Source organism: Carettochelys insculpta, chromosome 2 (genome assembly GCF_033958435.1).
Source record: "Carettochelys insculpta isolate YL-2023 chromosome 2, ASM3395843v1, whole genome shotgun sequence".
In the NCBI taxonomy this organism is placed as follows: Eukaryota; Metazoa; Chordata; order Testudines; family Carettochelyidae; genus Carettochelys; species Carettochelys insculpta.
Genome location: NC_134138.1, coordinates 83,868,762 through 83,888,913, shown reverse-complemented (window position 1 = coordinate 83,888,913; position 20,152 = coordinate 83,868,762). Strand labels below are relative to the sequence as shown.

Here is a 20,152-nt window from a genome sequence, read left to right as displayed (position 1 = left end):
ATCTCAACACTGTTCTTTTTCTAAGGCTTTGTATACCCAAGGTAAATTGATGGACATATCTATTTCACAATATCCCTCTATATGGATGCTGTAGTCGTCTTTCATTTAATCCACTCTTCAGCCACATTGCTCTGTTTCCTCACTCTTTGTTGCTTGCCTAGGAATCTCCAGCCACCTCTGCAAGTGGCACAGTCAAGCAATGCTGACAAGGTACCTCAGATGATCAATTTTACTTTACTGCCCCACTTTCATATTGGGTCAGGTAAGGAGAAAAAATTCTGACTCCAATTTAGCTGTGTTTTCCCCAAGCCATGAGAGATTCTTGCTTATAAATCATTACAGACAATTTGAAACCACATCTTGTGCCTCTCTGAATATATACATACACAGAACTATGAACTGAACTAAATATTATGCTGTAGATAAAATTTACCTCTCTATCCAATTGTGATGACAGAGTGGTTATTACACCTGTTTCAGAGTGAATAGAAAATACTCTAGATGATGGTTGTTCTGATACAATTCGATATCTCAAGTCAGTATGCAGAGTAAAAGCTTCATCTTTGTCTTCTGCTATGACTTCCCCAATTACAGTACCTGTATATAGAGGACATAAATTTTAAGTTAAAAAATCCTCCAACACTGTTTGAAGCTAATTATTTGTTATATATGTGCATATAAAATAGAAATATATAAATTTTGCTTCTTCACATGACGCGTGCATCTGTGTGTGTGCGCGTGCGTCCAGCTACAGGCTTCACTGTGAAGGTGGTGCTTATTTGCCCTCTCTTTTATCTACATGTTGGGATTGGAATTCCAAGGGGCAGTGATGCAGGGCTAAAACAGTATCAAGACATTAAGTCCGGATGGCCCACGAGGCAAAAGCTACTATTTCCTGCACAGGACAACTGGTTTATCAAATCTACAGCTACTGAGGCTAATTGGGAAGTCACCTATCAAAGGCGGGGAGGGGACTATGCCCCCATTTCAATGAGAATGTTACACAGGAAGTCCTCAGACTTTGACACCCTGGTCCCTGAAAATTGTAACTTGGAACTGCAGTTCTCTCCAATGCAAAGCACTGTAAAATCTAAACCAATGACCATAAGTCAAATCATGGTGTCAATCAGAAATATCATTAAGTGCTGTTTGTCTTAAAGTCAATTGTCATAAAATGGAGACAGGCCTATAAGTTTCCCATTAACTGATGTGTGCTGGGCAGCTGGCGCCATGCAGTTGTCCACCTTGGGATGACAGCAGGAGCCCCAGCCAGCCATTCTCCAGTTTATTGGTTATCCAGTCTGGCCCTGGTGCCAATTAGATCGGATAAACAGGGTTTCTAAAGCAATAAACACTTGTTTATATTTTCTGTGCCTCAGTTTCCTTACCATTTTGGCAAGTGCTTTGGAAAGAACCCTATGAAAAGTCTGTTGGTCTGTTATGACCATCACAAAGCCCTGATAAAGTAAACTGTACAAGAGAAGGCTCACACCTTTGGTAGAATTCTAAGACATGTGCCTGACCCACTAGTGATGCTTGGAAGACTTGTTTCAGGCCTAGGCAACCGGATTACAAAGTTTCCAGTGCCCAGAGGGACAACAGATATAAAAGGACTACCTCAGGAATGCATGCCAAGAAGTACAAAGTCCAAAATGATGCCTAATCTCTCCCCATCCCCAGCAAAGTAGGGGCACATGGGACTGAGCCTTTGGATCCCCTCCAGAAACTCTGCTAAGCATCTAGTAGGGGGAACTTGACCCGATCTGTAACAAGTTTACTATGGTGACATCGACACTACAACAGAAAATCAGCCCACTCAGGGTCAATTTTCCACAGTTCAGTTATGCACATCTAGTATGGACATGCAAAATCGAGCCCTTGGGGTCACAGTCAACCTCTGTACTCCTCACAAGGAGTAAGGGAGGTTGATGGGACCTTCAACCTTCTACTATATAGACAGACAAGTCAGCTGATCACAGATAACGTCAATTTTAGTTGCAGTCAACTTTCTTAGTCTATAAACATAGCCTCAGAAAAACAAGATCTGACTATTACTGAAAACTTAGTGAAAAGAAACATCAGTGTTTTATATTTTTAAGTATTTGCCTGATGCTTTTCAACAAAGCTGTTTATTGCTGCTGTCAGCTGGATTAATACAACATGCAAAGCAGGCAAATTGGATCTTCAACAGAAATACAAAAAAAAAAAAAAAAAAGAAAAAGAGAGAGATGTCAGTGAATGATTTGTATCTGAACAGCCCAAACATAGCTATATTCCTGAAAACCTTTAAACACCTATCAGGTTATTTCTGCTATACAGTAATTTGATTTATCCATTTGTGGAGGATCAAATTCTGATAGTCATAATGAGTAGCACTATTCTCCATATTCAGAGACCTAGAGTGTAACTCCAGAATCTGCTTGCTGTACAAGTGGCATGAAACTGCACTTCCTGAAGTGCTAAGCTGGGCAGGGAGAGAGAGAGAACAGGCACTGGTAAACGCTACCAGCAGATGTGTTGGGTTGTGTCGACAAAGCGCATCTGGCATGTAGATGCCCCACAGGTTTTCCCAGCAAATCGGGGCTTTTGTCGGGAAACCCCTCGTGTGTATGTAGCCACTAAGAATATAATAGGAAATTTACACCCTATTGATGATAATGATTCTGATAACACCAGGGTACAAAATTTGTAGGAAAGACAGTAAATTGTGCTGGTCAGAGTGTGGCACTATACATGAAAGTAGAGAGTCAAATACAGTATAACAATCTTCAGAATGTATCACAGAATCTCATGGATAGAAATCCAATGGTTTAATAAGAAAATTTGCAGTAAGGATACCAACCACAGAACCAGGTTCCGGACAATGACTGAAAACATATAGGGAGATATTTAGGCCGAAGTGGTGAACAGGATCTGGTCCACGAAGGGAATATAACTTGAACTGCTCAGTAATAGCAGCCATCATATAAATAAATTAAAGAATAGTAAGTCACGAGGACCACATGGCATTTGCCCAAGAGTTCTGAAATTGCTGGACTATAAACTGACATGTAATTTCTCTCTTAAATCAGTTTCTGTACTAGAATACTTGAAGGATCAATTACATAACACAAATTTTAAACAAGTCCCAGATTCCTTTAGCTTTTACCGCTAAAGAAGAGATCTTGAGGAGTTATATATAGTTCTCTAAAATGTGTGCTCAATGTGCAGCAGTTCCCAAAAGAGCTGACAGACTTAGCAGGATGGAAAATATATTGCCACCGTATAAATCCTTGAATAGTTTATGCACTTTTGGTCACCTCACCTTAAAATGTATTAGACTTGGAAAACACAGAGAAAGGCAATTCAAAATTGTTTGGGGGTATGGAACAGCTGCCATATGAGAAGAGATTTGGAAAAGAAAAACAAGACTAGAACTGTTCAAACAATAAACTGTCAACTAATGGAACTTGTTGGTAGGGCATTTTGTGAAAGTCAGAAGAATAACTGGGTTCAAATAAAATTTAGATAAGTTAATGGAAGACAGGCCCTTCAGTGCCTATGGCAGTCAAGAAATAGATACTGGGACCTGAAAATCCTACCTAAAGCACACTCAGTAAGACCAAGTTTTATAAAGGATGACTGATTTGTCTGTGCACATACCCTAGTACATGTATATACAGGTGTGGATATTGCATGCAGATTGGAGTACGTGCAAAAATTTAAATAGGAAGCTTGCAATGTAAAAAATACTTAGTTAGTCCTATTAAAAACTGATGAAAACATCAGAATTATACATACCTATCACCGGAATATGTCACTGTCGGAAGTTGATAACATTTTAGATATTTATTTATCAAAAATCATTTAAAAATAAAATTATGCTTACCGGGTTTGCAATGTTCAGGAACAACAAAATGATAAATGTCCTGTGTAAAGCATGGGGCATTATCATTATCATCCTCTATTTTGATTTTATGCAATAGCGGTACTTCTGGTGAATATCCATCTGGAGTGTTTGCATAGCAAACTATCTATAAAAAGAGAAAGAAACAGCGGGCCGGGGGAAGGTGGTGGAAACTTCCTTAGTTGCCAGTTGTTCTAGAGCAGGCTGAAACAATCCTTTTCAGCCCAGTGGATAACAAGGTCCATAGAACAGTTTCTGAAAGTTACAACATGCCAATGTACCCTTTTTATAAGCAGAAAAGACTCAACAGACTTATACTGCAGGCGTAAGCCAAATTGATATTTTGCATCTATTAGCATATACTAATCACTCCATGCTGCCCATACAAGACAAAGCTGAATTCTGTCTAACCATTCATGCACTGGGTTTCTTATCCTTTTGTCATCAATGGTTTCTGCTTCAGGACAACATGCTAGACCCAATTTCAGTAACACGTTTGTCTTCCCCCACATGGGAGAAGAGATGTTGTAGGCCGGATGTGGCAGAAGTAATGCATTTAACTACTTCCCAGTCCCAATCACAATCATTTCATTATTTTCAAAAGTTGCATGTGAAAGATTTCCATCCTAGGACCTGAATACACTAAGTAAGAACTTACATTTGACCCACCGTTGGTCACCAACCCATCTTGTATCCCAGTGTCACACTTTGTAGTGCTTACTTTAGAGTCTAACTTTCAGCAAAAGTGGTAAGACCCAAGGGAATAAGCAACCAGTGCAATATCAACAAATTCTTTGTGTGGGGACTATTACCCACATAAACAGAAACAACAAGGTAGAGGAACGACTGCTTCAGTTTTATTGAAAGGTGCCTCCGAGCATAGTGGCAGCCCTTTTAGTAGGCTTCCCATACTTCTTAATGGTATTGCTATATTCTCCAGGGTGAGCAACCTGAAGATTCCTGGTTTGACACTTTTCTCCTCTTTGTCAAAGTCCGAAATATTTGGGAGTTTTACAAATTCCCATGGCAGAGCCATTACATAATTCCATAAGTTTATCTGAGGACATTCTTCCTTCCTCACGCTACAAAGAAACAAACATCGGCTGACATTAGCCCAACAACTAGAGCATGCCACAGCAGCATAAGTTGCCAAAATAGATCCAGCACTCGGTATAATTTTGCTTGTTTCCTCCTGAGGCAAGAGCAAGCCCAGTAAAGGATGACATTTTCAATATTGTACAGACAAATGGAGTCCAAACACAGCAAGACAGCCTTTGCTACACTTCTGCTTGCATCTTTGAGTTGCTCAAAGTGAAGATGCAATGGCAGTAGATATAACTGACCACCTGTTTTTCTTATTTGCTTTCATTTCAATTAAGGCATGACCCTGGTTAATCAGCTGCCAGAGAAGAGAATGAAGGAAGCAAACTCACTGAGAAATAATCAGGAGGGAAGCACAATGAACAAGCAAATCTAAGGTGCTGTGGAATTAGTCTCTCTCTGTTTTTTTTTGTTTGTTTGTTTTTACCACTTCTCTATTACGAATAGCTTCTTGTTGTGCAGGGAAACACTAATATTGCATTGTTCTCAACAGCCCACTGGCAGCAGAGCTACCCCCTGCTGTCAGTTCCTTACATCTCTTGGCCAGCAGAGAGAGCAATTTACCCACTTAAACGTTACAAATGAACAGAACAAGCAAATGCTGGAGAACTAAATACTGCTGTTTTAATTATCTGTCTGATTTTAATTTTATATGGAGTTTTTCACTTCTTCTACCAGAAGAGAGAAAGCCTTATACAACATCCTTCACCACCACCAGCAATTTCAGCCTGTAGACATCAGAAATATTATTTGAGATAGTTCTCTGAGCACTCATATATTTTGCTCTCATTCCTATTAGAACCTGCCAGTCAAGGACTATGTCTACACTACAGCAATCCTTCAACAGAAGTTCTTCCTGAAGATCTCTTCTGAAAAATCTTCTCTTGAAAGAGCACATCTACACACAAAGAAACGGATCGAAAGATTGATCTGCTCTTTTGATAGACAGCGGCCACACAGCCCCCACTCTTTCAAAAGAACAGGTCAGGGATCAAAAAAATCCAGCACCATGAGGTCTGCTCTTTCAAAAAAAAGGCCCTATACACTTTTTTTTCTGAAAGAATCTTTCGGAAAAAGGCACTCTTCTTCATCTGGGAGAGGAAGAGGATTTTTCCAGGACAAGTACCACTTTCTTCCAATTTAATATCGAAAGAATGTATGTTGTGTGTAGACGCTCCACAGGATTTTTTGAAAAAAAACTCTAGTGTAGACGTATTAAGTACATTAGCAATAGAAATAAAAACACATTTAATTATGTATACAGTTCAGGCCCTTACCGTAAACGAAGGATGTGTTTCACGATCTATTGGGCGAGTAACAAAAATATTCCCAGTTTCTTTCTCTATATAAAACAAACCCTTTGGATCTTTATCAATTCCGGGACCAGATGCAGAGTAATAAATTGTATAATGTTGGGCTGTGTCAGATTGGACCTACAAAAGACAGTTTGTTAATGACAGAACAATTCATCATTAACCACCTTTCTATTTCTGTGTTGTCAATACAAATATGGAATAGAAAATTCAGGCAAACTTCAGAAGTATGCATAAAATCCAATCCTTATTTTCAGGCAGCCCAAACTTTTACAAAGAACAGGGAAATGGGTTGCTCTGTGCAAATCTTAACCACCTTTGTATTAAGTGCACTTGTGAGAAAGGCTGCAAATATCAGTGTAAGAAAATCCAGCATGGACAATAGTGTATATGGAAGGGGAGAGGTGAGTGAAATAAAATTAACAACTATTTAGGCTCAGCATCATTATAGACAGAGCTTCCAGATTCAGCTAAGTTTGCCTACCACTTTTCATTAATACCTTATTTTCAAACACTCACTCATTCTAGTTAATTTTTTTATGTCTCAGTTTGACTTAATTTTCAGGCAAAACTGGTTCAACCATACATGGCTGGATGTGGTTCGTTTTGTTTTTTTACTGGGAGATGGGGTCATTTTGAGTTTTTTCCCAGTTTTGGTTCTTCCCACAGTTTTAAGAAATCTAGCATCTTCCTCTGGAGCAGAGATTTAACATTTGGCAAGAGCAAAGCCCTGGGGTCAGGGAGATGCCCTTTTTTTCCTGGTCCTCTTATAAATGCACCCTGATTTCATTCCATTCTCAGTTCTGAATGGAATTTGCACATAAATTGAGCTTTTTTAGAAGAATACTGCTAAAAATCTCCAGAACTGAAATAAGCATGCTCCGGCCCCAAGGATCTGCATGGCAATGACAATGAGCATACTTTCAGGCCCCATCCTGTCTCCTACAATACTAGGCAGGGAGCTACTGGTCCTTATGGAATTTAAATGCAGCACCCACATCTCCCCCTTTTACCTAACTGAAGATGTGGGCTGATGTTAACAATGTTGTGTAGTCCTCAGACCTTAATAATAAGCGTAATTTCACATTTACTTTATGAAGCATGCAAGGAGTTTTCCCTCCCCCTTTACAGCCTGTGTACTGCCCATGCTCCCTTAATTTGGTCCTTTCATGTACATGCATGATGCAGTTTTCAGTGACATGATCACTCGTGCTAGGGGCCTGTAGAAAAAGCAGACAACAAATGGGACAAAAAAGTCATAAGAAATAGGACTGGGATTCAGGAGCTGCGTTCTAGTCTTACCTCTGCCTCATACTTTCTATGTGATAACTGTCAAGACTGTATCAATGCATATACAGGCTGAATCTCTCTTGGGACCTGATCAGCAGCTGAGAGAATCTGCCGAACCATGGAAGGTCAATATCGTCTAGTAGCATTGCCAACACTTCCACTGCATACTGGGCACTTAGAAGACATTTAGGTGTAAATTACAGCTAAACAACAGCACAGAATATTGAGAGCCAGGACTGGTGGCTGTAAACAAGCTATATGGGACCATGGGAAACATGGCCACATGCATGATAAGTGGATACCCAACTAACTAAAATCATGCCAGATTACAGATGCTGTTGTACAAGAGAATGCTGGATTAGAGAGGTTCAACCTGTACACAACAGAGGCTGGAAAAAACTGTAAGGTTTCTATTTTCTTGAAGAATAATAAAAGGGTTCATAGTTGCTTTTCTAAAATGATGTAGCTGGTTTTCTTCACTTTTTTGCTAAGGCCATGTCTACACTTCAGGGTTGATCTTCAGGGGTTTGATTTCGTGCAGCTGGTGGAGATGCATGAAATCAACCTGGCTGGGGTCAGTCAGTCTAGAGCCATAACTAGAATTGCATACCTGAAATCGACCAAGCCTAAGATGTCATCTGAATCCAAAGGCAGCGATCTACGTTCTTATCTGGCCAATACAAAATACTGTAACTTACTATTACAAAAAACACGTGATGTATAAAATGTACCTGTTGAATTTGCATTGGAAAAGGTCCAAGAGAGTTCTCCATCACAAAGGATGGTATAGGAGCCCACCTTCTTTTGGCTCTCCTGAGGACTGTCTCTCTTGTATGTCTCGTCTTTCCAATCTGGATTTAGAAAGCCAAAGTAAATAATTAAGTAAAGATCAACCCATGAATTCTTAAGGAGTTTACTTCCCTTCATTTTTCCCCTTGCAGATTTTTCAAAACCCCCTTCAAATCTTACAGACCAATTTTTTTTTCTTTTAAACCAGAGGTGTCCAACCTTTTTTCAATGGAGGCCGCACAGAAACGTTTTACATATTCCAGGGGATGAACACAAAATAGCCCAAAACCTGCCCCTCCCCCACCCCCCAGCTAAGCACTGCCCCCAGGCTTAAGCCCCCCACCTCCCGCAGCCCCAAGTTCCCCCAGGCTTAACACACACACACAGCCATGCAACCTACACCGAAGACTCATCAGAGCCACCACCAGAGCCTTAGGAGCCTCACTGCTGGAGCCGCACTGGCCAGAGCCAGAGGCCTGCGCCAATTACACTGGCCAGAGGCAGAACCCACACAAGCTGTGCTGGCCAAAGCCGCAACCTGCACAAACCATGCCAAAAAAAAAAAAAAAGGCAGCACTGCCAGCAGTGTGGCCTAGATAAAAAGGCTCTGCAAGCCAGATTCTGGCCCGCAGGCCATGGGTTGGACACCCTGATTTAAACCATCTTTTTCACCATTCCATTTAATCCTGATGTCTTGAGAATTCTTTAGCCCAGTGTTACACACATTATTTTAGTAATTCCTACAAATATGTAAAGCTGTACAGATTGTTATTTGCTTAAAGTTTGCTTTTGTGAAATCTGAAAACACCCCAGATGACAGTCATGATTTCCATTGTTTGCCACCTCAAGGAGTCCTGAAAATTTGAAACTCATTCACTTATTAGGTGTTGCTAAATAGAAAGAATACAATCTACTATAAATAGCTATCATTTTAAGATATAAGCAACTTTTACACAATAAGAAGCCACACAGTACAAAGGCAGAATCTAAAAACCCAAGTTGAATATCCAACAATTATAAGCCGACCTCTTCTTGATGGCCCAGTAAATTGACATGTATCTTTTCTTCATATCCTTGGGTATCCTTGAGTAACATGGTAAAAGTTTTTTCCTCAGAAGACAAAGAAATTGAATTTGTTGTATATATAGATCCATCTTCTAGAATTCTGAAGTCAGGATCACTTGAACTAATATGTGCTGCAGACTTAAGGCACTCCGTCAGATTTACTGTAAGAAAAAATTCAAATGCCCTCTCAAGTCAAAAGACAAACATTTTCAAACTTACATTCCACAAATTTGGCCTACATTTATGCATCTATGTAACAGTGGCCTGATTTCAAGTAAACGTCCTTAGCACCGCTGAAGATCAGGATACTTTTGTTTTAGAGAGTCTAAATATGAATTTAAGCCCAGCTTTTGAACAAGTTACACGCATGTAAAGCACATGAGGCCATCTGCCAAAAGATACGTGGCCACAGTATTTTACATACACACTATCTTCTGCCCCTACCCCCTCCACCTTTCTGATAAACAGATTTCATTTTTGTGACTTGTTTCACAAATTCATATCATTATTCCTGTGTATTTTGGCCCCCTCAAAGTGATTACCTTTCCTAAAATAGTTCTTCACCTATGTACACAAATAATTTTGCTACAAGACAGTGAGTAAAAACTTTTCCTCTTTGAAGTCACTGGCAAGATTCCCACTAAGATCAGTGGAACCAAGATTTTGCCCAGTATGTTCAGATGATGGAAGACAAACTTGCTCATAAAAAACAGTATTCCATCTCCATGTTTCCTAAGCACAACCACCGAGTGGGTAATTTGATAGCATGCCTTCCCCTTCTTAAAAACAGCCTAACGTTACTATAGAGCATGTCAGCAAACACCTGCCCTTCTTTGGTCTGCACAAAATCAATTTAGAATTCTCATCATTCCAGACACCACGGAACTTTTGTTCAATGAGAGTCTGATAATGGCACTGCTTTCCCAGAAATGAGTGCTTGAGTATGAACTCTACCACCGAGGCAAGGTATATCAGCATTATTCCTAGTACTGCACAGCTCTGTGCACTCTTATATCCTGCAGGATTTTAAAATCACAGGCCATTGGCATGGATGCAAATTCCCCACGCCTCATTAGCATAAGGTCACATGATTTGGAATCCAGAAGATGTTCTTCCAGACTCCAAAACAACATGTAGAGGCATGGTCCCCTGGGGGGGGGGGGGGCGGTGTCTTCCAAAATTTATTCGGAGGAAGTGGCATGTGTAGAATTGGCCATAAGGAACTTTGCAGTTGTGGGGAAAATACTTGTTTTACCATTGCGCTATGAGTCACCACAACAACAACAGCATCCTTTCTCAATAAAATCAAAAGGAACCGCATTCAGGGTACAACAGCATGGATAAATATTGGCAGACCTTTAACTGTTGCTGGTTCAAGCTTTTTGAAATATTCTTCTTGAATGAAGTGAAATTAAATTTAATTACTTTTACATTCATTCATTCACCACCTCCCCAACGCAAAATACACAAATATCAGCAGCATACATTCTCATTATAAAAATTAACATTAAGGTAAAGTTCTCCAACATGTGTTCTTTTTATTCACCTTATTTTTAATGGTAATCTTTATTAATATACATTCAGATTGTAATGGGATAAAGGTTGACTGCAGCATTTTCCTTCAGCAGAATCTACAGCCACTATCCTGAACCATGTTCCAAAACTGTGCCCATACTGATATAAGATAGCATCATATTCAGCTTCCAGAGGATCACCATTCTGTAGGAAGATCCTCAGATGGCACTGAGCCTCTGTAGCAGCTCCTATAGCTGCCATAGGAAAAAGAGCTTGAAAAAAAGAGGGTGTTGTCCAGGGTTTGCTAATCCCCATCAAATCATCTGGACAGCTCAACCCCAGGACTAGGGGATTTCTTTCCTGAATAGTGTATTAAACAATTCATAGCCACAGCTGAGTATTTGAAATATGTGATTTCACTGTTGGCACAACTGTGACACAGGAGAAAAATGTGCTTTTTGTTGTTAAAAAAAATACACATAATCCAAGTTAACCACTATAGAAAATTTCTCTCTTCTACGTGATTTGTGAACATTCAGCACTTCTGAGGATTACACAACATATTTAAATGATTTTTTTCCAAGTGTTAAAACATTGGCTTCAACTTCTGCCTTGAACAAACATCCCCATCCCCACCACCACCACCCCCCAGATCTGCTATTTTGTTATAACAAAAATCAAATTGTGTACACACTGCATTAAACTATACAACAAAGCACAGTTAATGCTTCTGTAAAAGGCTAATCCAATATGCAATTAAATTTAACTAGGTATTGTCCTACCTGCATTAAATTGTATTACAAAAGGAATCAGCTCAGCTGCATCTTTATAAAAGCAGCTACAGAAATAGTGAAATAATATATAGTTTAAAGTTTCTCACCTCTGCCAACTAATGTTCCAGCCTCTAATTTAGAAGGAATGTTGAAAGTCACTTCCTTGCAAGCTTCACAAAATAAACTCAATACCTGAAAAGAAAAAGAAGTAGACACCTTTGCTGTGAAAATTTTTTAAAACATTTTAAAACTTCTTTTTTTAAATTATGGCATAAAAAGTATATCGTGGTTAGCTTTTTGGTCATGTTACAGAACACCAAAGGGAGCTGAAATATGCATTACACGCTTTCATGATGGATTTCAATTTACACAACTAATAAGACATTAGGAAAAGGTTCATTGGTTGCCTTTTTTTTAAAAAATACAGTCCAGTGAAAAAACCCAGAAAGTATTATTTATTACATTGGACAGGAAAGCACTGTGGCATAATGTACAGGATTAGAGCTCAGAAGATGAACATTTTGTTCTTGACTCTCTCTTGTTGTGTGACTTTGGCCAAAGAAATTTATCCTTTCTGGGATTGAAAAGCTGGACCCATTACATGGGAATGACAGAACTCAAACTGACTTCAATAGGACCAGGTTTACACTTAGTCTGAAGTGAGAAAATTAAAAAAAAGAAGTATCTTCCTTTAAAGAACACTTTGGCTCCATGAATGCACTGTACTATGAATTAAGACTCAACAATTTCAGGAAGTTTATTTCCACAAGGTTACACTTATTTGTAATTTGAGAAATATTTTATTAATGACAGATGATAATACTTTGCATATATCAAAATGCATCTTCAAAAATACTTTATTAACAAACTACTTAAGCCTCAAATCCTTTGATTGCATCCAATTTAAATACGGGCAGAGGTCTGTCCACTCACTTATCTCCTCTTAAAGCCTTGGGCTTCTAACTTCATTACATCTATCTGTAGCTTGTAAATAATAACATTTTATAAAATGATATAGAGGCATTGAATGGTTCCCAACTCCCAGCCTGAGTTCAGATTGTGTCTCTATTCAAGATTGTATTTAATGAATTTATATTAAAAATCTAAAGTTACAGAGCCACTCTAACTGTGGAATATTAAAATTAAAAAAAAAAAAAAAAAAATCAAGAAGGGGGTTGTGTGTTAATGCATGTAATGTGGGTAAAGAACAATTTATAGGGAAAAAATGACAGACAACAATATTCAACAGATGAGATCCCTTATTTTCCATAAGCTTTCAGTTACATGTTGAAGATACTAAAAAAGAAGGACAAAGTGAAAAGAGTTGCTTTTGTTGGCAAAATTTGTTCTCGCTTTTTGCATTCTTTAAAAATCAAGGAACGTCATGACTGGCTACAACTGCAAACTGATAAATTTGAAGTATTCAACATAACCAAATCATTTAATTAAAATATTGTATCTGCTTCAGTGAAAGTCCCTTTTCCTAATCAAATAATTTTTGATAGCATCCTTTCATAAATCTCAGCTATGTAGCTCAAATCATTTGTAATAGTGGTTAATCCTTACAAAAATTCCCCATCTCTCCTGGAAAAAAAAAAGTTTTTTTGTTTTTTTTTAAGCAAATATCATGCACAATATAATCACGCATAGGTTTTTCTAGGCCAATAAGAACAAATTTCAAAACATTAACCACCAAGTTTAGTCTGATACTAACATGAAGAATTATGAAAAAAATATATATACAGATATATGAATAGACCTGTCGATAAATACAGAAGCATTCTGTATGCCAGAGGTGAGCAAACTTTTTACATCAAGCCTCATTTTTCATCCCTGAAATTAGCAGGGCCCCCAACCTGCCTAATATAATCCAAACTGATGGAAATTTTGGTTATGTTCATATAAAAAAACACCTTTTCGGTAGGCATGAGAAAATAAGTGCATAGAATGTAACAACTGTATCAATCAGTATATAATGTTAACACACGTACATAAAAACAGTAACACTTGAGCAACATTTTTAATGGGATGGATGAGCCCGAGACCCAGCAGCCGATCATGCTGCATCCCCTCTTATGAAATGTCAGCCCCTCCGCTCCCTCCATATTTTGCGCACCTCTGCTGTATGCTCCAAGCATACATATGACATAGATGCCTATATTTGAATTAGATAAAAAATATATATTAGGTTGAGTTTCATTTGTCCTCTGCAGAAGGAGGCTGAAGAGGGATGGAGGAGAAGACATGGGAACTTTGCTTTCTTTATTTGGATTAGTGAGTAAAGTATGATCAGCATGTATGTTTCCCCTTCATTCATCAAGGTTACAGTAATGAATAAGTAAATGGATTGCATCTGAGTTGACAAGTTAAAAAGAGTTGTTTTCCTGAAGGCAGACAGAATTGGTCATGGCTGATAACATATGGATATAAATAAATAGATTTGTTATCTGGCATTTAAATGGGCCAAAAGCTGTCCCATCACCAATGCATGTAGACCCTTTGAAGTAAAACAGGAGCACTTGCATGCACAAGCAGGACTAAATTTGACTCTTAAAAAGACAACATATATACTTAAAGACTTTCCTTGCATACACAATTTGCTGACCAACAATAAAGAGCTGCTTTAATGATAATCCTTTACAGCTGTCATAACTAGCATGTCTAGTCTGATAGTCCTAGTAAGAGCCCAGCACTTAAAACAAAACCCAGGCACCATTTTGAGCAAGCGGACTGGCCAGATCGATACATTTCAGCGCCCAGGCACCGAAAAGTCAGTTTAATTTTTCTGACTTAGGGCCAGTCCTCCCCTCCGAAACTATCTTCCTCCCTGTAGTTCGCCTCCTTAGGGATTTTGTCCCAGAAAGGCACCTTGCTGCTCGCCACATAGCATAATACTCCTCCCACGGATGGACTGACACTTCGGACACTTGTCTTCAGAAGCGGGCGGTTGCTGAGCCCTACCAAAAGCAGCCGAAAAAGTAAGCCAGGAGTGAACGTCGGCAGCCCGGGAGGGTTGCAGCGGACTCAGGAAAGTTAAATAAACCAGAGGGCGGGATGGAGCTGGTCTCCGACCCAAGGCTGCACCGTCCGCAGCAGCGAAACCAACGCGCGACGCAGCCGGCGCCCCACGGGGGAACCGCACGTTTCACGACCCCTGTGTTTTCTAACGCGGCAGCCGCGGTGGCCGAGACAGAGCCGCACACCCCAAACCAGCGCCCCCTGCCCAGACTGCTCCAGCTCCCCCGACCCGGCCCAGAGCCCCCCACGCCTCCCCCTGCCCCACTCACCAGGAGGCCGAGGAGGAGCGCGCCGCGCAGCCCGGCGGCGGCGGCGGGGGCCATGTCCGGCTGGCTGGGGGCTGGCGGCGGGGCAGCTGCAGAGGCGCCGTGCGGCTCCTGGCGAGGGACTGACCCGTGTGCGCCGCTCCGCGCCCGGACCGGGCAACTCCCCTCGCGCGCCGAGCCGGGCCGGGCGCTGCTCCCCTCCCCCGCGCTGCAGGGAGGGCGGCGCCCGGCGCACCGGAGTCCCGCCCGGCCGGGCGGCGGCCCCCTCCGAGCCTCCCCGCGGGCAGTGCCCTGCGGCCGGGCCCGCCCCCTCGCCTGGGAGCCGCGCGGCGCTGCGTGGCTCCCGTGCGCGCCGAGCGCAGGCAGGGGCGCCGCCCGGCCGGGGAAGGCAAAGCCTGGGTCCTAGTTCAGCGCGAGCGCCAACCTTCCTGTCTCGCAGAGCTGGAGGGGAACAACAAGCACTCCTGTGGCGCCTTATAGGCTGACAGGTATTGTGGAGCATAAGCTTTCGTGGGCAGAGGCCCGCTTCGGCAGCTGGACTCTGAAGCCAGCGCCTCCTGCACTCCTAGCAAGGCTGAGCACCTCAAACCACTGAGCTGTCCCTCCCCTGCCGTGGAGGGAGTGCGAGACCGTGCACCAAACGCGGGCATGAGGCTAAATGCCCAGCACGTGTGTGGCTCTTTCTCACTGGCTTTGGATTTTTTTAAAATTTTGTTCTCATTTGACAGTCGCATTTTTGAGCAACCTGTGACACCTTCGCCGCTAACAAATGTTCAGCTGGGTTTGACCCCAGAAAGCTCGTAACTGATGAAGTGGGTCTGTCCCACTAAAGCTCATCACAAAAAATCATTTTGTTAGTCTTTAAAGTGGTACATGTCTGCTGCTTTGGTTTGTTGGGAGTACAGACTAACATGGCTACCTCTCTGTTACTGATACATGTGTTAGTCTCTACAGTGCCGCCATTTATCAAGCTACAGACTAACACGACTACCCCCAAGACATTTCCCAAGTAAACTGCTGACCAAGATATCTTTTTTTAAGTGAAAACTGTTATTTTTTTTAATTTAAAATTATGTGATTTCTGGCACCCAGCGTGTGAAGAAAAGGCAACATGGGGCCCTGCGGCTCACATACAGATTGTGTTGATTTTTAAGAAGCATTTACAAACAATAAGAAAAATAAAACTATGTGATGGATTAAAATATTAAAAGTCTTTCCAAAAAAAAATTGCCCTCTGCAGCATTTGCAAACAGAACGTTGCAGTGATAAACAGAAAATGAAGCTGAACAGAAACAAAGGTGAAGATGGGTTTTATATTTTGTTGTCGAAACTGAGATACTAAAAGTAAGCAAACCATTTAATAGTGAAAATAAATTATTATTTGAAAATAGATTTGGTTTATAAGGTAAAGAGCTTTCGGATCTTGTAAGTTAATTGAAAAGAGTACACAAACTTTCTTTAACGTGGAAGGCTATGTCTACACAGGCAGCTTCTGTTGACAAAACTGGGCTTTTGTTGACAAAACTCTCTGAGTATCTACATCTGGGTCTACACAGCACAGCTTTCCCAGCAGATCCATGCTAATGAGCAGCCTCGAAATTGCAAATAGCAGCTCATTAGTATAGCCACGCGAGAGCTCGGTCTCGGCAGAGGGGGTTGCAGGCAGTAAAGAGGCTGTGTGGACATGCCCCTGCTGGAAAAAAGCCTCTCTGTTGCCAGACCCTTAGGCAACAGAGGGGCTTTTTGCCGGCAGGGGCATGTCCACATGGCCTCTTTACTGCAGGCACCCTCTCTGCCTAGACCAAGCTCTCGCACAGCTATGCTAATGAACCATGGGACCATGCTGATGAGCTGCCATTTGCAATTTCAAGGCTGCTCATTAGCATGGATCTGCCAGGAAAGCCGGGCCACGTAGACCCAGCCTACATGGTTAAAGCACTCTGTTGTGAGTTTGTCAACAAAACTCAGGTGTTCAGCCAGCAATGGTATACCTCTCCCTGATCGGGTATAGTGCCTTTGTCCACAGTACTTTGTCAACAGAGTGCCCATGTAGACACCTCTGTCAACAGAGAGCTACCCTAGCACCACCCTTTCGAAAGGGGGCTGCTAATGAGAGACATCAGGATATGCTAATAAGGCACTGCAATGAGTATGAAGTGCCTCATTAGCATAATGGTGGCCGCGGTACTTCAAAAGTGCCGCTTTTGATCACGCGCGGCTTGTCTCCATGGGGTTCTTTTGAAAAGGACCCTGCAGACGTCAAAATCCCCCATGAGCTGATGGGAATAAGGGGACTTCGAAGTAGGTGGCGTCCTTTCGAAAAGGACCCCCGTCTGGACGAGACTCATGGCAGCGAGGCGCGTCAATTTCGAAGTGCTGCAGCCACCCGCATGCTAATGAATATGCATTTCAGCGCTTCCTTAGTAAACTTCGAAATGGCCATTTGTGTGGCCATTTCGAAGTTCGGGGCATGTGTAGACATAGCCTTAGAGAAATAAGCAGGAAAGAAGATCTGCCCTAGAGATGGGGGGTGTCACCTGTACCACACATTTTCATTGCAGATTTTTCTGTATATAATGACCCCAATAATTAAATATTTTGGTAGATATGTGACCTGGGAAACTAGAATTCAGGAGCTAACATTTACGAACTGGGAACTTTCCCCCTTTTTGTTTTTTTCCTCATAAATACATCCACCCATTTCCTCCCTCTCCCTTTAAGGCAAATACAGAGCCAGAGTGTGACCCATTCTGCATGCCCTTGGAGGCAATTAAGAAGTACTCTGTGCCCTCTAAGCATGCTGTAGATGGCAACATGGTGAGGAGAGAATCTCACTCAAGATCACTGCATTCTTCGTAATTCTTCGTAATGTGAATTTGGATGGAGGGTGGATGTCAGGGAACAGAGAATACTGCACTCCCCTGTATCAGTCAACACAGTTGCACCAGGAAATACATACAGCACAGAAGTTGCCAAAAGTTATCCCCTCCATCAGGGAAGCAGATGGTGACATCTCCTGGGACAGCATAGCTGTCTGTTGCCCCATACATAGGGCTTAGGGCAAAATCACAATTGTCCAATAGTAATTATCTTAGAATGAGTTACAATACCATGCTGATCTTCAAAATATTAATGGGTCATATCCTGCCATCAAAATTACACAACTGTCATTTATTTCAAAAAGAGTTACAGACATGGTAAAAATCCCAGGATATGGCTACAATTTGGACCCAGTTATGAGGTATGTCCAAATGTAATGCTTCAAGTGAATCAGGCTACACATATTAGTAAGCACTAAGCTCAACAATAAGTATTTTCGCTTTTGAATCCTTAGTTATGTGTCAGCATATTTGCTTAGAGAAATCCATGGTAGTGTAGTTTACAAGAGCTGGATGACACGCTTCTTATTCTGAAAGAGTGACTAAGATATGAACTCTCATATGAAATTTACATAACTATTTCAGACCTTGTATAATTGTACTCTGATGCCTCGTTTAATTCTACAATAGGCCGTCAATCTAAGTTACACAACTTCAGCTTTTCAAAAAAACTTGCTAATGTAGACATAGCATTAGAGTTACTGTAGAGTTTTTTCAAAACTTTCATTAATATGAATGAGAATTCCAACTGCTGAGCTATAGCAAATTTCCAAACATCTGCCTTTCCATGTTCATTCAGAACTTGTACGAACATTCATGTCTTTTTCAGCTATAGGAAAAAGTACCACAAGGTGCCTACTAATGAAGACTATTCTGGGGCCTCAGCTAATTGAAAATACAGTGACTTACCTGGTTAAAGTGATTACAATAAACCCATGTCCCATTCATTACAGTAGTTTTCCCTCCGCTTCCAAATGCTCTTCAAGGTGTCAGTTTTTTAACCAAAAAAGCCCCATGTAACTTATGATCTGGCTACTTTAGAGACTGTCTTGCTGTGCATCATTAAAATGGCTTCAATGAATTGGTGCACCCAAGTGGAAAGTCACTATATGAGGCCTAGAGGCAGGGACCCACAACTTGCAGCAACGTTTGGCACTTTATGTCACATAGAACATGGAGCCCCTTCCAAAGGATCCCAGAGAATCATGTTAATTCAAGGTGAATAATTGCAACTTCTGTACCACGTCTTCACTACTAGTGGCATAGAGGTATGGCCTTGGAAAAAGGGATGTGTCATTTGTTTTACTTATTACTAGTTGATGAGCTTTGGGTTTGTCCCAAGAAAGATTGTCACCGAATATATCATTTTGTTAGTCTGTAAAGTGCTACATTACTGCTGTTTTGTGCTGTTAGATGACAAACTAACACAGCTACCTCTCTGTTATTACTAGTTGGTCCATGGGCCCTTTGGAATATAATCTTATTTCAAGTGTTTCAAGAGTCCTGGCCTCTGGCCATTCTGCCAATGGGGTGGCTGTTGCTGGTCTGGCATCACTGGGAGGGTGTGCAGCTGGAAGCTCGTGCTCTCCCTGCAGCTAGCATGCTCTCAGCTTCCTGCCACAGGGTTTCTGGGTCTTGTGCATCTTTAAATGCAGCTGGACACAGTGGCCATAGAGCTCTGCTCTAGCTGGCAGGAGCCATGGAGGACTGCTCTTTCAAAAGAGCAGCCCATAGAGCGTCTACACATGTTTTCTTTTGAAAGAGTCTCTTGGAAGGGGGCACTTTTCCTGAAATGGGAATGGAAGAGTGATTTCAAAAGGCAGGCCATATTCTTCTGAAATTCCTTTCAAAAGAACACATTTTGTGTGCAGCCACTCTCCAGGATATTTCGAAAGAGGCCCTCCTTTCAAAATTTATTTGGAAAGGACTTGCTAGTATAGACACAAGGTGTATTATGTCATGTATGAATATACCTTTTGTCATAGCAAAACTTGATTTTCATCTGAAGTTCTGTGACTTATGAGATCATTATAGATACATACTTCATTGTGCCTAGTCATTCAAATAATGAACTTGCAGGTTTAAACTAGCGTAAATGGTGGTTTCTTTGTGACTTGAAGTCTTAAATCATAATTTGAAGACTTTAGCAACTTGGCCAAAATTTACAGGTCTGTTACAGGAGTTAGTGGATGAGATTCTGTGGCCTGTGAGGTGCAGGGGGTCAGACTAGATTATCATGATTGTTCTTCCTGGCCTT

At 41.2% G+C, this 20,152-nt stretch overlaps 1 protein-coding gene across 4 annotated transcripts in view; it reads right to left on the bottom strand.

Moving 5' to 3' along the window:
* LOC142009349 (desmocollin-2-like) overlaps nucleotides 1-15,262 on the bottom strand; it is a 36,335-nt gene extending 21,073 nt beyond the window's left edge. For all 4 annotated transcript variants that reach the window (XM_074987247.1, XM_074987249.1, XM_074987248.1 and 1 more), the window contains exons 1-7: nucleotides 15,020-15,262; nucleotides 11,840-11,924; nucleotides 9,406-9,605; nucleotides 8,322-8,441; nucleotides 6,265-6,420; nucleotides 3,869-4,013; nucleotides 434-597 (exon numbers count right to left, since the gene is read on the bottom strand). In XM_074987247.1, coding sequence (XP_074843348.1) covers nucleotides 434-597; nucleotides 3,869-4,013; nucleotides 6,265-6,420; nucleotides 8,322-8,441; nucleotides 9,406-9,605; nucleotides 11,840-11,924; nucleotides 15,020-15,073 — 924 coding nt within the window. In that variant the 5' untranslated portion in view covers nucleotides 15,074-15,262. The remainder of the gene's footprint in view (nucleotides 1-433; nucleotides 598-3,868; nucleotides 4,014-6,264; nucleotides 6,421-8,321; nucleotides 8,442-9,405; nucleotides 9,606-11,839; nucleotides 11,925-15,019) is intronic.
* Nucleotides 15,263-20,152: the final 4,890 nt, after the last annotated feature.